General features: G+C 58.9%; 1 protein-coding gene across 2 annotated transcripts in view; it reads right to left on the bottom strand.

Moving 5' to 3' along the window:
* Nucleotides 1–3,184: 3,184 nt before the first annotated feature.
* Nucleotides 3,185–21,327, bottom strand: part of PTPRN2 (protein tyrosine phosphatase receptor type N2) — a 601,207-nt gene continuing 583,064 nt past the window's right edge. For both annotated transcript variants that reach the window (XM_065938706.1, XM_065938705.1), the window contains 3 exons: nucleotides 19,324–19,388; nucleotides 7,751–7,824; nucleotides 3,185–4,864 (listed from right to left, as the gene is read on the bottom strand). In XM_065938706.1, coding sequence (XP_065794778.1) covers nucleotides 4,793–4,864; nucleotides 7,751–7,824; nucleotides 19,324–19,388 — 211 coding nt within the window. In that variant the 3' untranslated portion in view covers nucleotides 3,185–4,792. The remainder of the gene's footprint in view (nucleotides 4,865–7,750; nucleotides 7,825–19,323; nucleotides 19,389–21,327) is intronic.

Here is a 21,327-nt window from a genome sequence, read left to right on the forward strand (position 1 = left end):
CCGCTTCCTCCCACCTCCCGCCTCTGGTAACCACAAACCTCATCTCTTTTTCCACAAGCTTGTTGGTTTTTGAAGTAGCATTTACCTTCAACGCTATGTAAGATCTTGTCACACAACATAGTGGTTCAATATTTCTGCACATTTCAGAACCGTCGCCGGGATGTCTGGCTACCACGTGGCACCGCGCGAAGATGGTAGGTAGTTGCTGACTTCACTTCATCCCGAGACTCATCCTTCGTGCCTGGCAGCCGCCCCTCCCAGCCTCCCGCACGCATCTCTGCCTCCCCCTCTGGCAGCCTGTCCTGTTTCTCGGATGCTGCTTCTGCCTCGTTGGTTTGTTGGTTCTTTCTCAGAGCCCCTTGCTCTTTGCTTTGTTCTGGTCTTCCTCACTGCCGTTTATGGTGTTTCAACCTACGATTGTCTTCCCGGGTCGCGTCACCGCGCGTCATCACAGCGGTGACCTTGGCCTCCCGGGCTCGGTGACGGTTCATCCGGAGCTGAGCGCCACGGGGACGTCTCCTCTGGGGCTTGCATGTGGTCCATCTGAGTCGTTGTCCCTCCATGAGCTGGAGACCTCAGGGCTTCTTCTGTGTCTCATTGGATTTTCATCCTGTTTATGTCAAGGACTCCCTGAGCCCTGTGGGCGTGGGGAACAAGCTCCAGCCTCTCAGACAGGGTGCCCACCTTCTTCGGGCTGAATGGTGGGGCCGGCCTTTCTCCAGACTTCTCCATGGTCTCGAGGCAGAGGCGTACCACAGCCGGCGCGTGTGGACTTGCAGTAGCAGACTGTTAAATTTTGGGGAGTGCTACAAGCTGGTTGTTAAATATAGCCACGATTAAAATCAAATTATGTTAACTGACACATTAGATGAAGACATAGGTAATAAACACTCAAAACGTGTCCCTTCCTGTTTGGAAGGCAGTTCCCTCTTGCGACTCCAGGAACTGTCTTCGCAGCTTACCAAGTGAGCCGGCATTAACACCATTCCTGGCGGGTGTGTTTGTGGCCCAGAAATCAGCAAGTCTGGCCAATCAAAGCTTTACTGTTGTCTGGGGGATTGCCTAGACCTTAACCACGGGCAGGGAAGACACTGCTAACGCGGATTAAATGTAAACGCGTGTGGCGTCTGCAAGTGAGAATCTGAAGAGCACGTAGACACGTGGACATGGCCGTCCAGGCCCCGAGACCATGACCCAGCTCCACAGAGGAGTCGCCAGCAAGTGGATGAGCATGTTCCCGCTGCCCTGCCGGGCCGGGTGAGTGGCCGCCAGTGTGCACGGGGTCGCCGCCGACGTGGGACTCCCCGGGCACAGAAGTCAGCTCCTGCGAGTCCATCAGCTAGGGGGCGACGACGGCAGGAGGCTGGCTGTGTGCAGCCCCAGCCCCTCCTGTGCTGGTCCTGCGTGGACTCGTGGACGCGGCCCCCCAGCCCGAGGGTCCGCCCTCCCTCCGCATCCCGTCTGTCTTCAGAGCTGGCTCCGCAGGACACTTTCAAAGTTCATTTTGTGCAAATCAAAACCACAATGAGGTACCATTACACGCCAGTCAGGATGGCTGCTATCCAAAAGTATACAAGCAGTAAATGCTGGAGAGGGTGTGGAGAAAAGGGAACCCTCTTACACTGTTGGTGAGAGTGCAAACTAGTACAGCTGCTATGGAGAACAGTGTGGAGATTTCTTAAAAAACTGGAAATAGAACTGCCATATGACCCAGCAATCCCACTCCTGGGCATACACACCGAGAAAACAAGATCTGAAAGAGACACGTGCACCCCAATGCTCATCGCAGCACTGTTTATAATAGCCAGGACATGGAAGCAGCCTAGATGCCCATCAGCAGACGAAAGGATAAGGAAGCTGTGGTACATATACACCATGGAATATTACTCAGCCGTTAAAAAGAATTCATTTGAATCAGCTCTAATGAGATGGATGAAACTGGAGCCCATTATACAGAGTGAAGTAAGCCAGAAAGATAAAGACCATTACAGCATACCAACGCATATATATGGGATTTAGAAAGATGGTAACGATAACCCTATATGCAAAACAGAAAAAGAGACACGGAAGTACAGAACAGACTTTTGGAGTCTGTGGGAGAAGGTGAGGGTGGGATGATCTGAGAGAACAGCATCGAAACATGTGTATTATCAAGGGTGAAACAGATCACCAGCCCAGGCTGGATGCATGAGACAAGTGCTCGGGCCTGGTGCACTGGGAAGACCCAGAGGAATCGGGTGGAGAGGGAGGTGGCGGGGGGGGATCGGGATGGGGAATACCTGTAAATCCATGGCTGATTCATGTCAATGTATGACAAAACCCACTGCAATATTGTAAAGTAATTAGCCTCCTACTAATAAAAATAAATGAAAAAACAAAAAAAAACAAAAACAAAGCTCATTTTGCTCAGCACCCCTGAGCGCCCTGGTCGGAGGGGCCTCTTGAGGCCCACGCAGACTCTCACACGCGTGTGTCTCGAGACGTGTCACCCGTTGTCAAGTGCGCGGGTATGAATGACAGCAACTCCCAGCACACGGACAGCAGAAGTGAGCTGGACCCCGGGCGGGACCCTGATGAGAAGCAAGCTCTGGGAAGGAGGGCCCGCAGGGGTGGAGCCAAGACGCAGCGCAGGTGAAACGGGGCGGGGCTGGGGCTGACTTCCCAGAAGCAAACCCCCGCGTCTGCTCTGGACCCCCGCGTCTCACCACCGCCCGCGGACACAGACCGCACAGGGGAGAGCGGGGCAGCGGGTCACGGCGGCAGGGCCCCCGGGCTGAGAGGCTGCTGGGGCGGCTCATGTCTCTGTGAGATGCGGGAGACCCCCACCCCTGTGGGCGGCAGGACGGGCCACCGCTCCCGGGCGCTCCCTGGGCAGACGCGCGCAGCCAAGCGGTGGCAGGGACACCGGGGCGCACCGCGCCCCAACGCTCGCCCGGGGCTGTTCCATCACTTTTTAGTGAATGGACGCAGCCACACTTGGCACTCTGGCGCCCTGTACACACCCCGCTCTTTAAATAAAACTGGAGCTCAGTATGGAGCTCCATGGATGTACACACTTTGTTCTGGCATCTAGAGGCCCACACCTTCAGGAAACAGGATGGATGGGACAAACAAACAAAACAAAACTGCTCTCTCATCCAAATAAAGACCATTCAAATGTGAAATCAGAAGTTTAATCAGACACAATTAAATATATTTGTATATCTCACACTGAAGAAACATACAATGTTAGAAATTACAAGTAGGTATATGATCCTATGTTCAGATAAACTCGTTTCCATTAATTGTTTGGATTCCAGGTAGAGAGAAACAGCTTTGGGAAGGAAATGATAGGTATGTTAAAGCAGATACACACAACAACACCGTTTAAGGACACAAAGAGTATTTTGGCATCTTTCTCCCCATTCGGTCGGCCACCTTCCCTATTCCCTTTTTTTGAGACGTGGAATCTATTTAAGATGAAAGAACGGTGTCCCACACGGGAAGCAGAGGGCCCAGGGTCGCTGGGAGCATTTTACTCCCTAAAGCGAGGCCAAGGACACACAGAACAGTCTGCACACCTCCCTAGGCATTTAACTGTCCTCGGTTCAGTGAAGTGCATTCTTGTGTTTTGGGGTGTGGGTGGTAACTTTGGTGCCCAAGTGCCATTTTGGCAAATGTGAAGGATCGCTAGATGCGTGTCTGTGTGACATCAGACGGGATCCGCCCGAGAGGCCAGGAACCTGAGCCCCGGGAGGGGCCTGGCTGCCACTGTGCCCCAGATGCCTGGATCCCACGCAGGCAAGAAGCAAGAAGCCGCGGGTCTCCTGGCACATCCCCCATGGTGAGGGCACTCCTGGTCCTCTCTGGAGGCCAGCAGGCCCCAAGCCTTCCTGGGGAGGGGACCACACAGGCCTGCCCCCCATTTTTGTTACCCCTCAGGGAAGTGTTTAGCTGCATCTGGGTGAACTCCCGTATTCTTGCCTGGGCAATCCCATGGACAGAGGAGCCTGGCCGGCTACAGTCAACGGGATCATAAAGTCAGACCCAACTGAAGTGATTAGCACACACGTATAAGACCCTCTTTGTAGTTAAAAGCCATGTCTGGAGGTTGGGGCTCCGCCAGAGCCTTGCCAAGTGTCCCTGGGCTGCTGGCCTGGAAGGAGGCACTCTGGGTGGGGAAAGCGTTTGCCCCTGGGCCCCTGGCTGTCCTGGGGGAGTGGAAGTTTGGGAGGGGCTGTCACTGTCCCCTAACAGTGCTTGGGGGAGGGTGTGCAGCAGCCTAGATCGGACGAGGAGTTGCACAATCGTCTTTTATGATCCACCCCAAAACTGCAGAATGTCACCATCACGTCCACCTAACTCCTGAAGAAGCCGGCGGTTTCTCCCGGTGGTACACAGCCAAATGTGTCTTCTACTGGGGGTGGCCCGGTGGCCCCTCTGGGCTCCACCCCACATGGCTGACCCTCCTTCAGAAAGTGACAGATCACACACCAATCCTCTTCTGGGGACCTCACTGACGGTACCGTCCACACCACATGATTGGCAATTAAGAACATGGATGTGCGTGTTAAGGAAAAATAAAGTTTTTTCAAGAAATCGAAAATAGAAGAACTGATTGCCCCTCATCATTGCATCTGCCCATAGATCTCCCTTTATCATTATTCGGCTGAACAAAAACACACATTTCCACTGCTGAGCTGCACCGACTGCAGGAGAGTCCTAAGGACTAGATCATCAGGCATTTGCACTAGAGATGCAGTCATGTCGTCGTGGTCGCCGACGGGGCCCCCGGCCACGGGCGCCTCCGGCTTCACTGGGGAAAGGCTTTGAGGATGGCGTTCACCTCCTCGGCCACGGCTGTCAGGGCAAACTCGAACTGCTCCTGGAGGGACAGAGGAGGCAGACGTGAGCGGGGCCCCTTCTGCTCCAGCCGTGGGCTCCCGTGTGCCACCCTGCTGAGAGACGCTCTTTAGGGAGGAAAGGGACGAGCTGCGGACTTCCGAGGGAGGCGGGCAGGGTGCGGGTTTGCGGGACGAGACCCGGTGCAGACAGGCTGCGCGTCTCGTGTTCATCTCCGCTTCTGTCGCTGGAGAAGCTGGGGTGGATGTGTGCGTGGGACAGCAGCTGCCACAGGCTCCGTGTGCCCCCTCCCCCAGCTCCTTCTGACCGCAGCCCCAGCGGGGCCCCCGAGGGGCGGGGCTGGACTCAGCCTCCCGTCCTTCTGAGACTCACTGGAAACGGTCACAGTCACGACCCCTCGGGGTTCCCTGGCCTCAGAATGGAAAGGATGGTACTCACGCTCTGAAAATCCCACCCACCATCCGGCTCAATCCGACTCACTTGTTTGCCAAGAAACCTCGTCTCACCCTCAACCGTGCCAGCTTAAGCACACGTGTGCCCACAGACACCAGTGCACTCGGGATGGGACATGCTTCTCGTGCAGGCGGAACCTGCAGGACTGCCGAGTAGTAACTGGGGCCGAGTCCCGGGTGTCGGAACCGTCTGCTCCTCCAGAAATGGGCCTCAGCAGACAGGGGACAAGTCCACCTGGCCTGCAGGCTCCCCGGGTCCACAACCTGCTCCCAGCTTGGCATGAAACACTCAGAGCAGTGTACCCAGTACTTCCCCATCACACCAGAGAAATGACAAAAGAATAAACTATGCAAACGCTCCCTGAACAGCAGTTAAGGATTTTTGATGGAGGAGAGCCCTATCAATGGCTTAGATACTTGATAACTCCAGTCATCGACAGACTTGAGTCCAATGCCAAAAAGAATGATAAGTTTCCACTTCGAACGACCAGCGTATGATAGAAACGTATGTGCTGTTCTGTGCTTTGTCGCTCAGTCGTGTCCAACTCTTTGCGGCCCCAGGGACTGTAGCCCGCCAGGCTCCTCTGTCCATGGGATTCTCCAGGGAAGGATACTGGAGTGGGTAAACATTCCCTTCTCCAGGGGATCTTCCTGATCCAGGAATCAAACCTGAACTGCCAGACCCAGGGAAGCTGCCTCCCGCCACCGTCTCTCAAGCCAGCGGTCAGCCAGAGGGCATGGTGTGTGCAGGACACCGCCCCAGACACGGGCGCAGCCTCCCTGGACGCCTCCTCCGGCACGGCGGCCTGCTGACGGCAGGCTGCAGTCTTGCGAAGACACAGAAACGGGACAGGACGCAGGGCAGCTCTTTGGGCCCTGCTGCTTAGTAAAGTGACAAAAGCGGGGCAGACCTGCCCTGTGCCCCGACCGCGATCATTAAACCCTCTCTGCTCATTGACCATGTGGTGGACGGGGCCTGGGGCCAAGCAGGGCCATTCACAGCGCTGCCGAGGTGCCGGCCGGCCGGGAGGGCAGGCCGCAGGCCTCAGAGCCCGGGGCTCGCGGGACCAGGAGGCGGTGCACGAGCCAGAGACAACCTGCTTCTCCCTCCTGGGCAAGAGCTGTCCCTGCCCTCAGCCCCGGTTCTGGGCCGCGTGGAGCTGTGAGGCTGCTGGTGCACGCGGGGCCAGACCCTCCCGGACAGTGAGCCGACCCTGGATTTCTGGATGAGCAGGCCACCACCCGTGGCACGGGCAGTCCTGCAGGACGGCCCCGCCAGGGGCACTGGACCCATGGGCTGCCTGTCACTGGGATGGCAGACGGCGTGGGCAGGGTCCAGCTCTCCCCAGGGCCCCGCCAACCGCCAGCGGAGAATGGTGGCGGCCGCAGAGATCCGACTGCCAGGCGAGCCCTCTGGTTCTGCCTGGAACAGTTTCCTGGCTCTACATGGAGGAACTGAGTTGGTTTTGCCTCCATGCTTGGGACTGACTTTGACAACGTGGAGCCAGCCAAAGGGGCCCTCGAAGGTGTTCTGAGAAATGACCTTTGGGGGTCAAAGTGTGCTCGCCCAAGCTTATGGGGCTCTGGGCTCCTTCCCTCCCAACAGAGCAGGCGGAGTGAGGACTGTGCTTCCTCCCCCAAGGCTCAGATGCTGCCCGTCCCGTCTGTGGCACGGAGCAGGGCCCAGGAGCTGCTTATGCCCTGTGGGGATAGTAAGACCCTGAGCTGGGACAACGGGGGTCCCAGAGCCTCACTACTCAGCTCTGGAGCACAACGCGGCCTGGTCTCCCGGGAGAGCTTTTATAACTTTTATGACTGAAGTCCTTTGCAAGGGCGGCTTTAGTGGAGGCGCTGACAGCACCCGGAGAGTCCGGGCCACACCAGAAGGAGAGGGTCCTGTGTTTATGACTGCAGGACGTGCGTGCGGGGTGTCTGTGGCTAGACACGGACACTTCTCCAACACTAAGGGGACGGGCCATCACGTGGACCTTGGTTCCAGCTCCAGTGAACCCAAGGCTATCCAGGGATCTTTCGTCTCTGCTCCTTTTGCTGCAAACTTAGCCTTTTCAATAAGCTACTCAGGGTGCTCAGGGGCCCAGCACGGCCCGGGGACACTCTGGTGACCGCTGTCCTGATAACCTCAGAGCAGAGCTGTGGCTGTGGGCTTGGGTGGGCAGAACATTCTAGCCACGTTGCTGGCCTCTGACGGGGAGAGCGCGCTGCTCTCCCGCTCCCCTGTCTGGCACATGGGGGTCCCGGGCCCTGAGGTCTGACCGCATCTGCTCAGGCTGGAACATGGGGGCTGCGGCTGGAGCCGCCCCAACCTCCTGGGATGGACAGCCCACGTCCAGTCCTGAGCGGAGCTGGCGTGGGAGGCAGCTGGCCAGCCTGCCCCGCGCTCCTCTTGAGAAAACCGCCCCCCACGAGCCCCGAGCCCCAGGCCCGGCCGCGTGTACCTTGGTCTGGACCATGCCCGGCCGCTGGTCCCTCAGGTGCTCCAGGGTGGCGGCGATGTCGATCTCCTTGGCGCCTGCAACAGACACACACCCGGCTCAGACAGGCGCAGTGCACGCTGGTGCGCCTCACCCGCTGCCAGGGCCTCCGGGCTCAGCGGCCAGATGACGGTGACCGTCATCCTGCGGCCGCCTGGCCGGGAGGGGCATTTCCGGTTCACACAGGAACACAGGGCAAGGCGGCTTTCGTTTGTGTTGGCTCAGGAAAGCTGGGCTGAAGCTTGCTACCAGAGGCAGATACACACACCCACGGCGAGCCGTGGCCAGGACAGACTAGGGCTTTGCTCGGCTTTATCTGGTGGCATCTTAAGACTTTCGTGTTTTTTTGGCTGTGACACCTGCAAGATCTCTGTTCCCTGATCAGGGACTGAACCCTGGCCAGGGTGGTGAATGCTCTGAGCCCCAACCACGAGGCCAGCAGGAAGGCCCCAGGAGGTTTTCCGTCAGAGAACGGAGCACATAAGCTCTACCTTCTCTTGCATAGGATTTTCACTTAGAGAAATGGAAAGGTAGACTAACCTTGTCCACCTTATACCCCTAACGCTGGCTTCTAAAGAGCTGCCTCAAGGAGCGAGTGTTCTGAACACTAAGGAAGGCTGAGGCGCCCGTGTGCTCACAGGGGGGTTGGCGCTGTGGCCCAGCGCCCCTCAGACGTGCCCGCACCCCACCCCCCCACCGGCTCCAGGTGCCTCGGGGGCCGCAGAAACAATACTATTCTAGTTAAAAATGCAATCTCATGAATTATGAATCCCACATATACTCTCACCTTCCTGTCTTGCCAGGACCTCTGGGAGGTGAACAGTGAACTGGGCTGGGTCCCCAGCGCCCGAGCCTCCTACAGGTCAGAGGTGAGCGTTTGCAGTGCGATCTTGCCAGATGCGGGGGCTGGGCGGACGGCACAGTGGGGTTGGCTGGGGCCCATCCACCAGCCCCCCAGTGGGTAGGTGTCCTGTCAACACTTCCTCTCATGCATCAGGCCGGTTACCACCCCCCATTCAGAGGAAATCAAGGTGGACCCAGACGTGGAAGAGACCCCGGGCCGGGTGCCCCCCGGGGCAGCCCAGCCCCACATCCGTCACACCTGTGTGCGTGCGGTGTGGATTCGTCAAAGGGAGACGAGCCTAGTCCTTTACAATGAATGCCTCGGGGGCCCAGGAGGTCCAGACCTAACCCCTCTCTTCTCTCTTAAGTTTGCTTAGGTGCATCTTTGCGCCTTGAAACTGGTTTGAAATACTCTTCCAACAGCTGTTTGTCCCCGAAAGGCTAGTCTGAGCAGGAGACCCGGCATGCAGTCTCGGACCCCCGTCAGTCGGTCGCCCTGAGACGACTCCCTGCAAGGCTCCACGTGGGGCCACGGGAGGTCCCCTCCCCAGGCAGCGTCTGCATGACCCTCCGATCAGCTGCCATGGACAAAATCTCTCTGAATTTACTGCAGTGATGCCGGGCGAGGAAGCGACAAAGCGGACAGAGAAAGTGTCATTAGGTTTTCCCTGGACAGGGTCTTTAAAATGTGAAACGCCAGGGCATGATGTCTCAGAATCATGCTTAGACTGAACCCAAAACTCAGCAGTGGAGGAAATAAAAGGAATGCTTAGAAATGTGCAGCTGGAAACAGAGATGGAATGGATTTATCAGGTGGGTCAGCGCTGTCTCCCTGCACATTAGGACTGGAGTGATTAGTCACCTGAGGCGTGCAGGGAGACGTTTTAAGAGCACACCCATGCAGGACCTCTTCTGAGGGGTAGGGAGGCGTGGCCCTGAGCATCCTGGTGATCTGTGGTGCGGGAGTGGCACAGGCTGCCTCGGGGCAGGCAGGGTGGGCGGTGTGTGTCCTTCTAGCAGGCTTCACCGAAGGTGAGAGTATTTACTTAAATCCCTCAAGCACATAGGAAGCTCCCTTGAGTGCATTTAGATGGAGTTCTCTCTACGAATCCCATTCTACCGACCACACATTAGAGTCCAGGCGAACGGATACACGCGGTGCGCTGCCCAGGTCGAAAGGCAGGTGAAGAGTGACTCTGTGACCCCACAGACTGCAGCACGCCAGCCTCCTCTGTCCTTCACCATCTCCTGGAGCTTGCTCAAACTCATGTCCATTGACTCAGTGATGCCGTCCAACCATCTCATCCTCCGTCGTCCCCTTCTCCTCCTGCCTTCAATCTTTCCCAGCAGCAGGATATTTTCCAATGAGTTGGCTCTTTGCATCAGGTGGCCAAATTATTAGAGCTTCAGCATCAGTCCTTCTGATGAATATCCAGGTTGATTTCCTTTAGTATTCACTGGTGTGACCTCCTTGCAGTCCAAGGGACTCTCAAGAGTCTTCTCCAGCACCACAGTTTGAAAGCATCAACTCTCCAGGGTTCAGCCTTCACAGATGCAAATAAAACTCCGACAGAAGATGGGCTAACAACCAATACAGGGGAGCGTCGGTGTGGTTCGGGGGACAGGCTTCCAGTATCTTCTACTGGAGAGGCGTCACCACTGTTCAGACGCGAGAGGAATGTATGTAAGTCGTTCTGTGGTCAGTTTAAGCTGCTGACTCCACGAATGTGCAACCGAGGCGGAGGCAGCCTGTGGGCGTGGACGCAGCAACATAGGAGGTGGTTGTCCAGCCTGACCCATCTCTCCCGGTGCCCACGATCCCACGGGCTCGCTGCAGGCTCCAGGCACACGGGCTGGCAGGCTGGGTCCTGAGAGAGGCTGGCCTGCTGCCATTCCGGCACCGCTCCGTACAACAGCTGGGGCTTCGGCTTCCTAACACCAGGGGCCGTCGGCTCTGGAGCTCATACATGGTTAAATGCGCTTTTGGGACAACAGAGGGTTTTTGAGCTTTAGCTAGAAGTAGCAGCCATTATACGAGGGGCATTAAAAGAGCAGTAGTATTAAAGATATTAAAGCCGCTGTTTTTTATGACGAGAGAATCAATTCCAAGTGGGGGAAAGCCGCGCACAGAGGCCACCGGCGCCTCGTTCCCAGGCCCGCGCTGACTTCTCCCGGAGCTGGCCGCGGCGCGGGGAGGCGTGGGACTCGCGATCCTGGCCGCGCCACCTCCTCCCACGGGACCGGGGCCGCGGCGCGCGGTCTGCAGGCACCCTCGTCTCTCCCTTCGGCAGCGCGTCCGCGCGTCCTCGGCGACGTCACGTCAGACACAGAAATACCTTTTGGTCCGGCTTCTACCCAGAAGGCTCTGCGAACCGCACTGCAGGGCTGCGATGCATCCTTCCCTCTTCAGCATAAAAGACATTACGTGGCGAGTGCGCAAGAGAGAACGCTCTGAATTTTGCAAGGAGCAAACTGTCTCAACCCCACCCTCTGGGAGGGCCCAGGAAACGCCAGATACGCCTGAAGGGACCAGGGCCAGGGCGGAGCTGTCCGTGCGCTGAGCTGGGCCCCAGGGTCTGTGCTCGCTGGCTGACCTCCGTTTTGGAAGGAAGGGCTCCCATACGCTCCCCGGGGTGCGCGCATACACATATGCACACGCGCGCGTGCGCACACACAGGAGCGCATGCTCTGTCCTGAGGCTTCCGTGCCAAGCAGTTTCTACTTCATGTTTCCGGATGCTCTGAATCGATGGAAGATTTGTTAAAATTACAACTAGGACGATTTTTTGCAGGCTCTCTAGATTAACTGTAATCTCCCTTTCATGAGGTTTCGCTGGGATGAAGGAGACAAATAAGCATCTTGTTCACTGATAATCAGGGACCTCAGAACCAAACAGCCCAGGTACTTCTCAAGCTTTTAGAAACTAACTCGAAAACACCTTTTTCAGGAGAAACTGGGATGCCTCCAAGTCTTCATAAAAAACACAAGTAGGACTGTGTGTGTATCGCCCCAGTAAGGTCACCACCACGTAACACGCCGGGAGGCACTGGAACCACGCGACGTGTCCGGCGATGCTCCGTCAGGGCCGCCTGTGAGCGGTACCACCCCCGGGATCAACACCCAGACCTGGAGCCCGCGGGCCCGCGAGCACTCGGCGGCTGCAGACGCAGGGCATCAGGAAGGGGAGACGGTTCAACTGGTAGAGGAAGGGTGGGCGGGAAGGCCAGGAGAAGCTGAGAGGCCCGAGTCGTCAGACGCTCGCTCCCTGCTTGCATCACCCCAACCCTGTCCCCTGATCACATCCCTAACCCCATCCCCTGATCACCCCTAGCCCGCCCCAAACACCCTAACCCCGCCCCCTGACCACTCCAACTCCGCCCCCTGATCACTCTAGCCCCGCCCTCTGATCACCCTAACCCGCCCCAAACACAACCCTAACCCCGCCCCCTGACCACTCCAACTCCGCCCCCTGATCACTCTAGCCCTGCCCCCTGATCACACCCCCAACCCTGCCCCCTGGTCGCACCTCAATCCTGCCCCCTGAGAAGCCCCCTAACCCCACCCTCTGATCACCCTAGCCCCGCCCCAATCACAACCCTAACCTCCCCCCCTGACCACTCCAACTCCGCCCCCTGATCACTCTAGCCCCGCCCCCTGATCACCCCAACCCCGCCCTCTGATCACCCTAGCCCCGCTCCCTGATCACACCCCCAACCCTGCCCCCTGATCACAACCCTAACCCTGCCCCCTGACCACTCCAACTCCGCCCCCGATCACTCTAGCCCCGCCCCCGATCACCCTAATCCGCCCCAATCACAACCCTAACCCCGCCCCCTGACCACTCCAACTCCGCCCCCGATCACTCTAGCCCCGCCCCCGATCACCCTAATCCGCCCCAAACACAACCCTAACCCCGCCCCATGACCACCCCAACCCCGCCCTCTGATCACCCTAGCCCCGCTCCCTGATCACACCCCCAACCCTGCCCCCTGATCACACCTCAACCCTGCCCCGATAAGTCCCCTAACCCCATCCCCTGATCACCCCTAACCCCGCCCCTGACCACCTTCTAACCCCGCCCCTGACCACCCTAGCCCCACCCCCTGACAAGCCCCCTAACCCCACCTCCAGATCACCCCTAACCCCGCCCCTGACCACCCTAACCCTGGCGCCTGCCTCCTCTCCTGGTGAAAGGAGACGCAGGGGCCCAGGGAGGCCCCAGGGACACTGTGAGCTCGTGAGGGCAGCACGGACGTCAGCACTTTTCACAGAATGTTCTACAGGAGTTTTTTTGGGGGGTCGCTAATGCAAAGTGACAGAGGCCTGGTCCCTGACCCCACTGCCTGCCCAAAGCACAGGCCTCAGAGTCCTTCCTAACAGAGCGTTTGGACCACCTCTCTCCAGTGACTGGGTGGTTGTGCTCTGGGGTTTCCTATCACCCGCACGGGACAAGAGGTCCTCGGCAGGAGCAGGGACAGACTCTCACCGCCTGGTGAGGCGTTGTGAACTACTGCTGAAAGGGGCTGGGGCGTGGCAGCCTTCCTGGGCCTCAGAGGCCTCCAGAGAGACGGTGCATGGGGTGGGGGAGGCAGCCGGGAGCAGAGTGGCCACACGGCTCTGCGGGGCACCTGTGCGGCAGGAGGGCTCTCGCGGCCTCTGAGCTGAAGTGATGCCACTAAGCGTGGAGAGCCAGGCCTGCCAGGGCCAGCAGGACAGGCAGGGATGACACTCTCGGGGACGGGGACAGTCTGGGTTTGGGGACGACTGAGAGGAGGACCCAGAGGACAGGCTGGCTGCTGCCTGTCCAGGAGAAGGGGGTGCTCCGGGAGGGACGGCCCTGAACCGGCGGCAGAGGGGGTCCAGCCAGGTCTCCTGGTTTCTCTTTGGGTGAGTGAGGAGGGAGGAGAAGCCTGGGGGCTGCATGAGCGGGTCTGACCCCCGAGAGTCATGGGGCGGGGGTGGCCACTCTGGTCAGGAGCCCCTGCTGTGGTCCGAGGGGCACAGGGCCCCTGTCCACTTGTTGGCAGGTGGGAGAGAGGGAAGAACCGTCAGTTGTACCTGCCCAGGCGTGATCCACAGGTTGGAGACCATTTAGGAGGCAAATTGTGGGATACAGTTCACAAAACTATCCAGATCAGATGATGGGCTTGTCAGGAACTTTTCCAGGAACATTTGGTTCCATTTGTCTCATTTCTGTCCAATTAATTCACATTGTGTATCATGTCACCCAGACCTGGGTCACACCCCCAGCCATGCAGCTCCTGGACCCCTACCCCCACCTGAGTCTCAGCTCCAAATGGAGAGAAGGACAAAGGAAGAGGTGGGCACGTGTCACCTCCCGGGACACAAGTTCTCCAAGCAAAAGGAAGACTCTCTTCTCCCCGGTTCTGAACACTCCTCTCAGACTGAAACTCCAACGAGCTGAAGACAGGGCGTTACCACCTTGAAGCCACGCAGAAGGCAGACCGGTCTATAGAATCCGTTTTCTGCTGGGTCTTTGTGCTTCAGCCAAACATAAAAGTGAGCCGTTTCCCCCGACGTACCCTGTTCTTTGCAGCCTGCCTCTCCCAATCAGTCCTGCCCGTGAAAGGGTCATCCGTGTGTGCATCCACAGCCGAGGTCAGCTCAGCCCTCCCTGCAGAGCCCCGTGGGTACAGACCCTGGGGTCCTTCCCCCTCAGCCCTCTTGGCCAGTGGCGCCAAGTCAGTCCTGCCGGGACCAGCTCTATGTGCTCCTTATCCGTGGAGTCAGGCGGACCTGAATCAGCGAGCTGGCAGTTCCAGGGCTCCATCGTCCGATCTCCATCTCTCCTCCCTGGCAGAGTTTCTGCTGTGGCTGTAACGGACCAGCTGCCCGCTCCACCCTGTCCCTGGCCCACGCAGCCTGGCGGCATCTCTGCTGTGCTGACCACACCCGCCTCAGTCGCTGGGGTTTGACCAGTTTGCAGCAAGGCCGGGGCTCAGCATTGCCCGGCCAGCTGGGTGCTTCCTAGCAAGCCCCCAAACCTTGGAGATATACTTTCTCAGTTTGCAACCAGGCGTCAGAATCGGTGAGCCCTCAGGGTCCTCGGTGCTGTGAGGATGGGCTACAGACGCACGCAGGGCTCTGTGATGAGGGCGGGGGGCAAAGGAGACCCCAGCCCTGCGCCCCGGGGCCTCGACGGCGCTCAGCAGCCCGCTGAGCTGCGGACACAGCCCGTTTCTCTCTGCCGAGTGCAGACCCAGGAGGATGGGCTCGCCTCCCGTCTTGCTCGCCGTGGAGTCCTGGGGCTCAGGTAAGAGCAGGTAGGAAGGCACTTCCGTGGTCCAGCCTAATATCTGCCGGGATGGTATGGAATAGGATGGTAGTGGTGGCCGAGAGGAGCAGAAGGACCCATGAGAGGGCAAAGGGGCTGGGGAGGGCGCCTACCCCACAGTCCGGGGCCGGGACCTGGGTCCTGCAGGAAAGAGTCGGCATGGCCCCAGAAGACCCCTCTCTTGGGGTCTTACATCCCACCGACCACCATGAGCAGAAGAGACCAGTCAAGGGGGTCACAGAAGGGGAGACGCAGGGCCAGGGACCCAGGGAGACAGAGAGATGGCGGTCTGGACACGTGTGCACACACGACTACCCTCGGCACGTTCCCTGGAGCAGAGCCACCGCACGGGGCTTCCTGCCTAGGAGGCCTTCTCTGCACCGTCCGTGTGGCAGGCCCTGGGCACCTGTGCTATTGGGGCGCTCAGCACGTGGTCCGTGTTTTAATCTCACCACGTAAGCTGCCACATGTAGCTGGCGGCTGCTGACTCAGCAGTGCAGCTCTGGAGGAGTGCTGGGTTTTAAAGTTCAAGGAGAAATGATATTTCTCCCAGAATGGGAGGAAGTATTTGCACCACCACATTTCTGATAAGGGGTTGATATCCTCAATATATAAAGAACACCCACAACACAATAACAACCAAACAACCCAGTTAAAAGATGGAAAAAAAGAATTTGAATGTCATTTCCCCAAAGAAAATATCCAAAGGGTCGACAGACACATGAAAAGATGCTTGACATTTCTCATCTTCAGGAAAATGCAAAGCAAAACCGCAGTGAGACCTCTCGGCCACGAGGATGGCTATTGTCAAAACCCCGGAAAACGACAGTGTTCACGCGGGTGTGGGGAAGCCAACCACAGTCCTTCCTTGTGCGCTGCTGCTGGGACTGGAAAACGGTGCAGCTGCTGCGGAAAACAGAAATGGAGCTCCTCGGGAAATCAAGTAACAAGGCCACATGACCCAGCAATTGCACTCTGGGTATTTAACCCCAAAGAACTGAGAGCAGAAGCCAAACAGATATTTGCACACCATGATTGGAGTAGTATTGACCCAACAGCTGAAAGGTGCAGGGAACCCGTGTCCCCGGATGGATGGTGAACAAGGTAAGTGTAGTCCATCCCGGGAGGGGATGCTGCTCCGCCTCAACCAGGGAGGTGATCCCGACACCTGCTGCAGCCCACCTGAACCCCAGGGCGTGATGCTCAGAGGGAAGGCAGACTCAGAGGGACACGCCCTGTGTGCTTCCACCACTCGAGGTCCCTGGAGACGTCGGAGCCACAGAGACAGGAGGCACAGGGGAGGTGATACACCCCCCTTGGACGAGGAGATGTTCACCGAAGCCACAGTGTGACAGGGAAACAGGAAATAGGTGAGCTTGCTGAGGACGGAGACCGGGGGCTGGACAGATGGCCACGCAGGCGCTGGACATCGCCATTCACGTTCCATGCTGAGACCATCTAGAACCAACTCCCAGCCGACGCGAGCTTCCAGGGCGTCTCCGGGCGCACCTGTGGACTTGGGCCCACGCTCCGCATCGTGCGATGAAATCCCAGTCCTGCAGCTCCCGCCAAACAAAAGGGACGGGCTCCCAGGCTGGCCCGGGCCCGCGGACACCCCAGTGGTTGGGGCTCAGGCGGCACGGCCGGCTTCCCAGAGGCGGGGCTCCTGCTTAGCGGCCCCCAGCCAGCGAGGCTGCCGCCTCCCGGCAACCCAGTCAATGCGATCCTTGGGAAGCCCCTCCATCTGTCTGGTGCTCTCCATTTATTTAAGAAATTGTGGTGAAATATGAAAAACCCTGGGCAAAGAGAAGTCTCGGACGAAAATGTAAAAGGCACGGCCTGGAAAGCACTTTAGCAGCAAAACCAGTGTTGCTGCATTTTCGTCCATGAGAGAGGAACATCACCAAACCCTGATTCTACCGAAAATGTTAACCCCGAGTTAGAAATTTGCGGCCTGTATTTGCGGCCACAGGAGAAACATGCAGAAGGATTTCCCAGGGTCTCCTGCTTTCCCACCACCTGGCGGAGCAGCAGCTCCCCATTCAGATGCCGAATCGCCCCCCCAGTCCACGCACTAACAGCCCAGGCCCCGGGTGGTGGCCCAGTCCGGCCGTTGAGCGTCCCCCGCGGGCCTTGGGGCCCAGGGCTGTCGCAGGGGCCCGGCTGCAGGAGAGGCCTTCTCTGGTCCTCGTGCAATTCATCCCTTTTAAGAAAAGGAGACGGGAAGAAAGCCTTCATGTCCAGGCCTGCGGCCTTTGATCATTTGATGAACACAGGCGGGCAGTTGGGCCTCCGGCTTCTCAGGCCAGACAAAGGCGCCCCCACCGCCCGGGCCCCGCAGCCGGGCCCAGGACAAAACCCTGGTGGCCGCTCGCTGGGGCGGCCCGGGAAAGGGCCCCTCGCCGGCTGAGGGGCCGGCCTGCCCTTTGATCTGCCTGGGACCGCGGCCGGGCCCCGGGTCAGGGGATGGCTCAGCGTGGGCCCCTAGGGCAGAGGGGAGCAGGTCAGGAGCAGAGTGAGGGGTGACTGATCTCAGAAAGGGCCCAGCGCCCGCCCTCCCGGGCCAGTTCCACACGGCTGGGCTCACATTGTTGCCGCCAGTCTGCACTTCCAGTGAAATCTGACAGGACGCGGCAGGCAGGACTGGCCGGTGAATGCGGGGTCGGGGGTCGGGGCCAGCTGGGAAGGGGAGTCGCTGCCCCTGCCCTGGGCTGTGGTTCTGCTCAGTGCCCGGTGACATCACACCAGCGAACCGGACACCGACCCCCTCCAACGCTGCTGGGGCCCGCTCCTTGGGGGGAGCCGGACTCCACGTGGCGGTGTGTGCCCGTGAGGCCACGTGCCACCTGCCTGCTCACACAGACGTCTCCTCAAATGTTCGAGATGACCCACATTCCCAAAAGGTGTTTGGTTTAGCAGGTGGAAGCACTCTGGGCCTGACGGTGGGGGGTGGGGGGGCAAGGGTGGAGAGGAGGCAGGAGTCCCGTGGAGACTCTGGGTTTGCAGAAACCATGTGCTTGCAAATAAAGAGCCAGACCCTGTCGATGAGATACAGAGGCACAAACGACCTTCCCACTAGAGTTAGCTTTGTGGATCTAAGACCAAGTCACGTAATTAAGAGCATCATCTGAACGGTGTGTTTGCATCGGGCCTGCTGCTGCTTTGTCTGCATGTCTCAGCACCGCGCTGCCTCGGGTGTGAGAGACGGCCTCTGGTGTGCGTGCTGGCCCGCTGTCCCCGCCCCCCCGCAACCGGCAGGAAGCTTGTGGCACCCACGGGGTGGGGGGCTGCCTGGGCCCCGGCTGGTCCTCTGGTTCCCAGGGTAGGGCTCGGAACCTGCCCATGCTCTCTACTCCTGCGTGTAACATGATGGCCATCCTTTCATCTTCACGCAACCATATCCTTGGGCTAGAGGTGTGTTCTGCTTTTCTGCTTTTCTTTTAACCGGGAGAAGATGGAGTAAGAAAGACGCCTATTTCAGAGTTGCTGGCACTTGTCTGACGATGTATAGAAACCCACTTCTGCAACAGGTGTCTGCGCTTATTGCCAGGCACAGGGTGACAGGTGGGCTCCTGGAAGCTAGGCACCCTAGCTAAAGACACACGTGTGCGTGTGTGCACAGGTGTGTGTCCATGTAGAGGAGACAGTGTTTCCTCTGGAGGGAAGGAGACCATGAGACGGCACCATCCCAGGGCTTCCTTCCCAAGTCCCCAGAGGCTGAGGACAAGGAGGGACCTCCGCAGGTCAGGCTGGGGTCTCCCCGCTGACATGTGCCTGGTTCCCCTAGAGGTGGGTCCGAGGGAATCTCCCACTTGGCTCTGGAGAGCACCGGCCTCTCAGGGGACGCCTCACAGGTCTGGCAGGTGAAGCACACTGGGGAGCCGCCAGCCCCCTCAGTCCCTGCGCTCTCAGGGACTAAACCCCACCCAAGCCACGAGCTCACCCAGGGTCCGTGCTCAGATCACAGTCCTCCGAGCCCAAGTGCCCAGACGCTGTTACACGCGGGGCGTCTGAAGGGGGCTACTGCAGAGACAGTCTCCGCCAGAGAGTCTAGGCTCTGAATTTTGCAAATACAGCTCTAACAACAGGGAGGGTTTGTTTAAGGCTCTTCTGAGCCACCGCAGCCCTGGAAGATCAAGATGGCCTTCTCCCCACTTGTGATGTTAACACAGGACGCGGATCGCCCACTGCGCCCTAAGCCCGCCGTGCGACCCCGGGTGGAGGTAGCGACAAAGAAGGACCCTCAGAAATGAACGTGCTTGCTGCAAACAGCTTCCCTGCGATTCAGAAAAGGGACAACAGGCTAATTTCCCCACGGCTCTCTGTGACTGCGGCACCGAGGTTGCCATGGCAACACCATCGGCTGGCGCCTCGCAGAGCAGCCGGCTCCGAGTCTTACCTTTGGCCATCTTATTGAGAACCATGTCGATCAGGACGTAGGTGCCACTCCTGCCCGCACCGTCGCTGCCAACAGAAGGAGAGAGATGAGGACGCGACAGGCTGTGCTGCCCCTGCTCCCCAAGTGCCCACGACAGCCTGCGCCCTCTGCGATCAGGGGGCCCACGGGAGGAGGGGAGGGTGGGGGACCGGAGAGGAAGAGACACAGAGTGGGGCATGGGGGGGTGGGAGGGGAGGAGGAGGGAGGAGGAGGGAGGAGATGGGGAGGAAGAGGAGGGGGAGGGGAGGAAGGTGAGGGGGGAGGGGGAGGAAGGGGAGGGGAGGGAGGTGAGGGGGGAGGGGGAGGGAGGGGAGAAAGGGGAAAGGGAGGGGGAGGGGGGAAGAGGAGGGAGGGGGTCGGAGGAAGGTGAGTGGGAGGGGAGGGAGGAGGGGGAGGAGGGGGAGGGAGAGGGGAGGGGGAGGGGAGGGAAGAGGGGGAGGAGGGGGAGGGAGAGGGGAGGAGGAGGGGAGGGGGAGGGGAGGAAGAGGAGGGAGGGGAGGGGGAGGGAGGAGGGGGAGGGGAGGGAGGGGAGGGGAGAAGGGGGAGGAGGAAGGTGGGGGAGGGGAGGAGGAGGAGGGGGAGGGGAGGAAGGAGAGGAGGAGGCGGCGCAGCTTCTTTGGCCATGCTAGATGCAGCTCGGATCGGCCATTGTGCCTGTGTTGGTTTGTTCCTTTCTTCCCCTTTTCTCCCCTCTTTGGTCAAAGATTCAGCAAATTTTGTCAGGGAAAAAGGAAATAAAGAACTGGCTGGCAGTGTCAGAGCTGATGGCACTTGTATTCAGAGTCTGCAGGGGGCTGGCTGCAGGGGAGGAAGGCTGGGTGCAGGCCTCGGCAGGCCCACCCCGTGGAGGCCGGTCCTCCGTCCCGTCTGCCCCCATCTCCTCCTCCAGCCTCCTTGCAGCCTCCCTCGGCCCCAGTGGAACGTCCTCCTCAGGACAAGGGTTGTGAGAGTGTTCCAAGCCGTGGCTCGGCAGCAGGTGGCAAGGGGAAAGGAAGGTGGCCTTTTGGGGGGCGGCCCGGCGTCTCTGCTCCCCCGTGCAGTGCCCTGAGCAGGCTGTCGGTCAGCAGGCAGACCCCAGCCCACCGGCGCCTGCAGCGGGCGGAGGCGCCAATACGCTCGCTCCTGGCAGAACCCGCTGACTTGGGAGGGAAGCGTCTCTGTTTCAGGCCCCGGGGACCTGCGTGGCCACCGTGTCTGCTCTGTCTCAGACCTGCCGGCTGGCTGCTAACCCGGAAGTCTGTCGGTTGTCCTTTCACAGCAAAGAGTCACTGGTTTTGGTGTCAACGTATTTCTCAAAGAGCAGAAAAAGCCTCAGGTGGAAAGAGAACCACCCTGCATAGCGCAGTGGGGTGGGGACACAGCCACGCTGAGGTCTCTGGGGCTCCGGTGACGCGCCAGCCCCCGAAGGCTCCTCCCAGACCTGCCTTGGAACCAATGCCGACTGGAGCTGCTCCTCGGGTGGGTCAAGGGTGTTCTGGTCCACTTCCCGGGGACCCAAACCATACTCTGTACTCCTCCTCCCTCAGGGACACACACGACACACACACCGATGCAAATGTAGACACACGACACTCATGTTCGGACACATGCAGTCTCACACACATGCACACAGACAGGTGCATGCACTCACACATACTCAGACACACACTCACATACACACCCACACAGATGCACACTCAGGTGTGTGTATGCACTTACATACACAGACACATTCTCACACACATGCAGATGCACACACACACTGAGACACACGCTCAGATGGGTGCACACACTCAGAAATGCACAGACACATGCAGACACACACTGCATGCATGGGTGCATGCACTCACACGCACACTCAGACACACACACACACACACTCAGACACACACACTCAAACACACACACACACACTCAGACACACACACTCAGACACACACACACATACACACTCAGACACACACACACTCACATACACACTCACAC

This window comes from Muntiacus reevesi, chromosome 6, assembly GCF_963930625.1.
Source record: "Muntiacus reevesi chromosome 6, mMunRee1.1, whole genome shotgun sequence".
Lineage (NCBI taxonomy): Eukaryota > Metazoa > Chordata > Mammalia > Artiodactyla > Cervidae > Muntiacus > Muntiacus reevesi.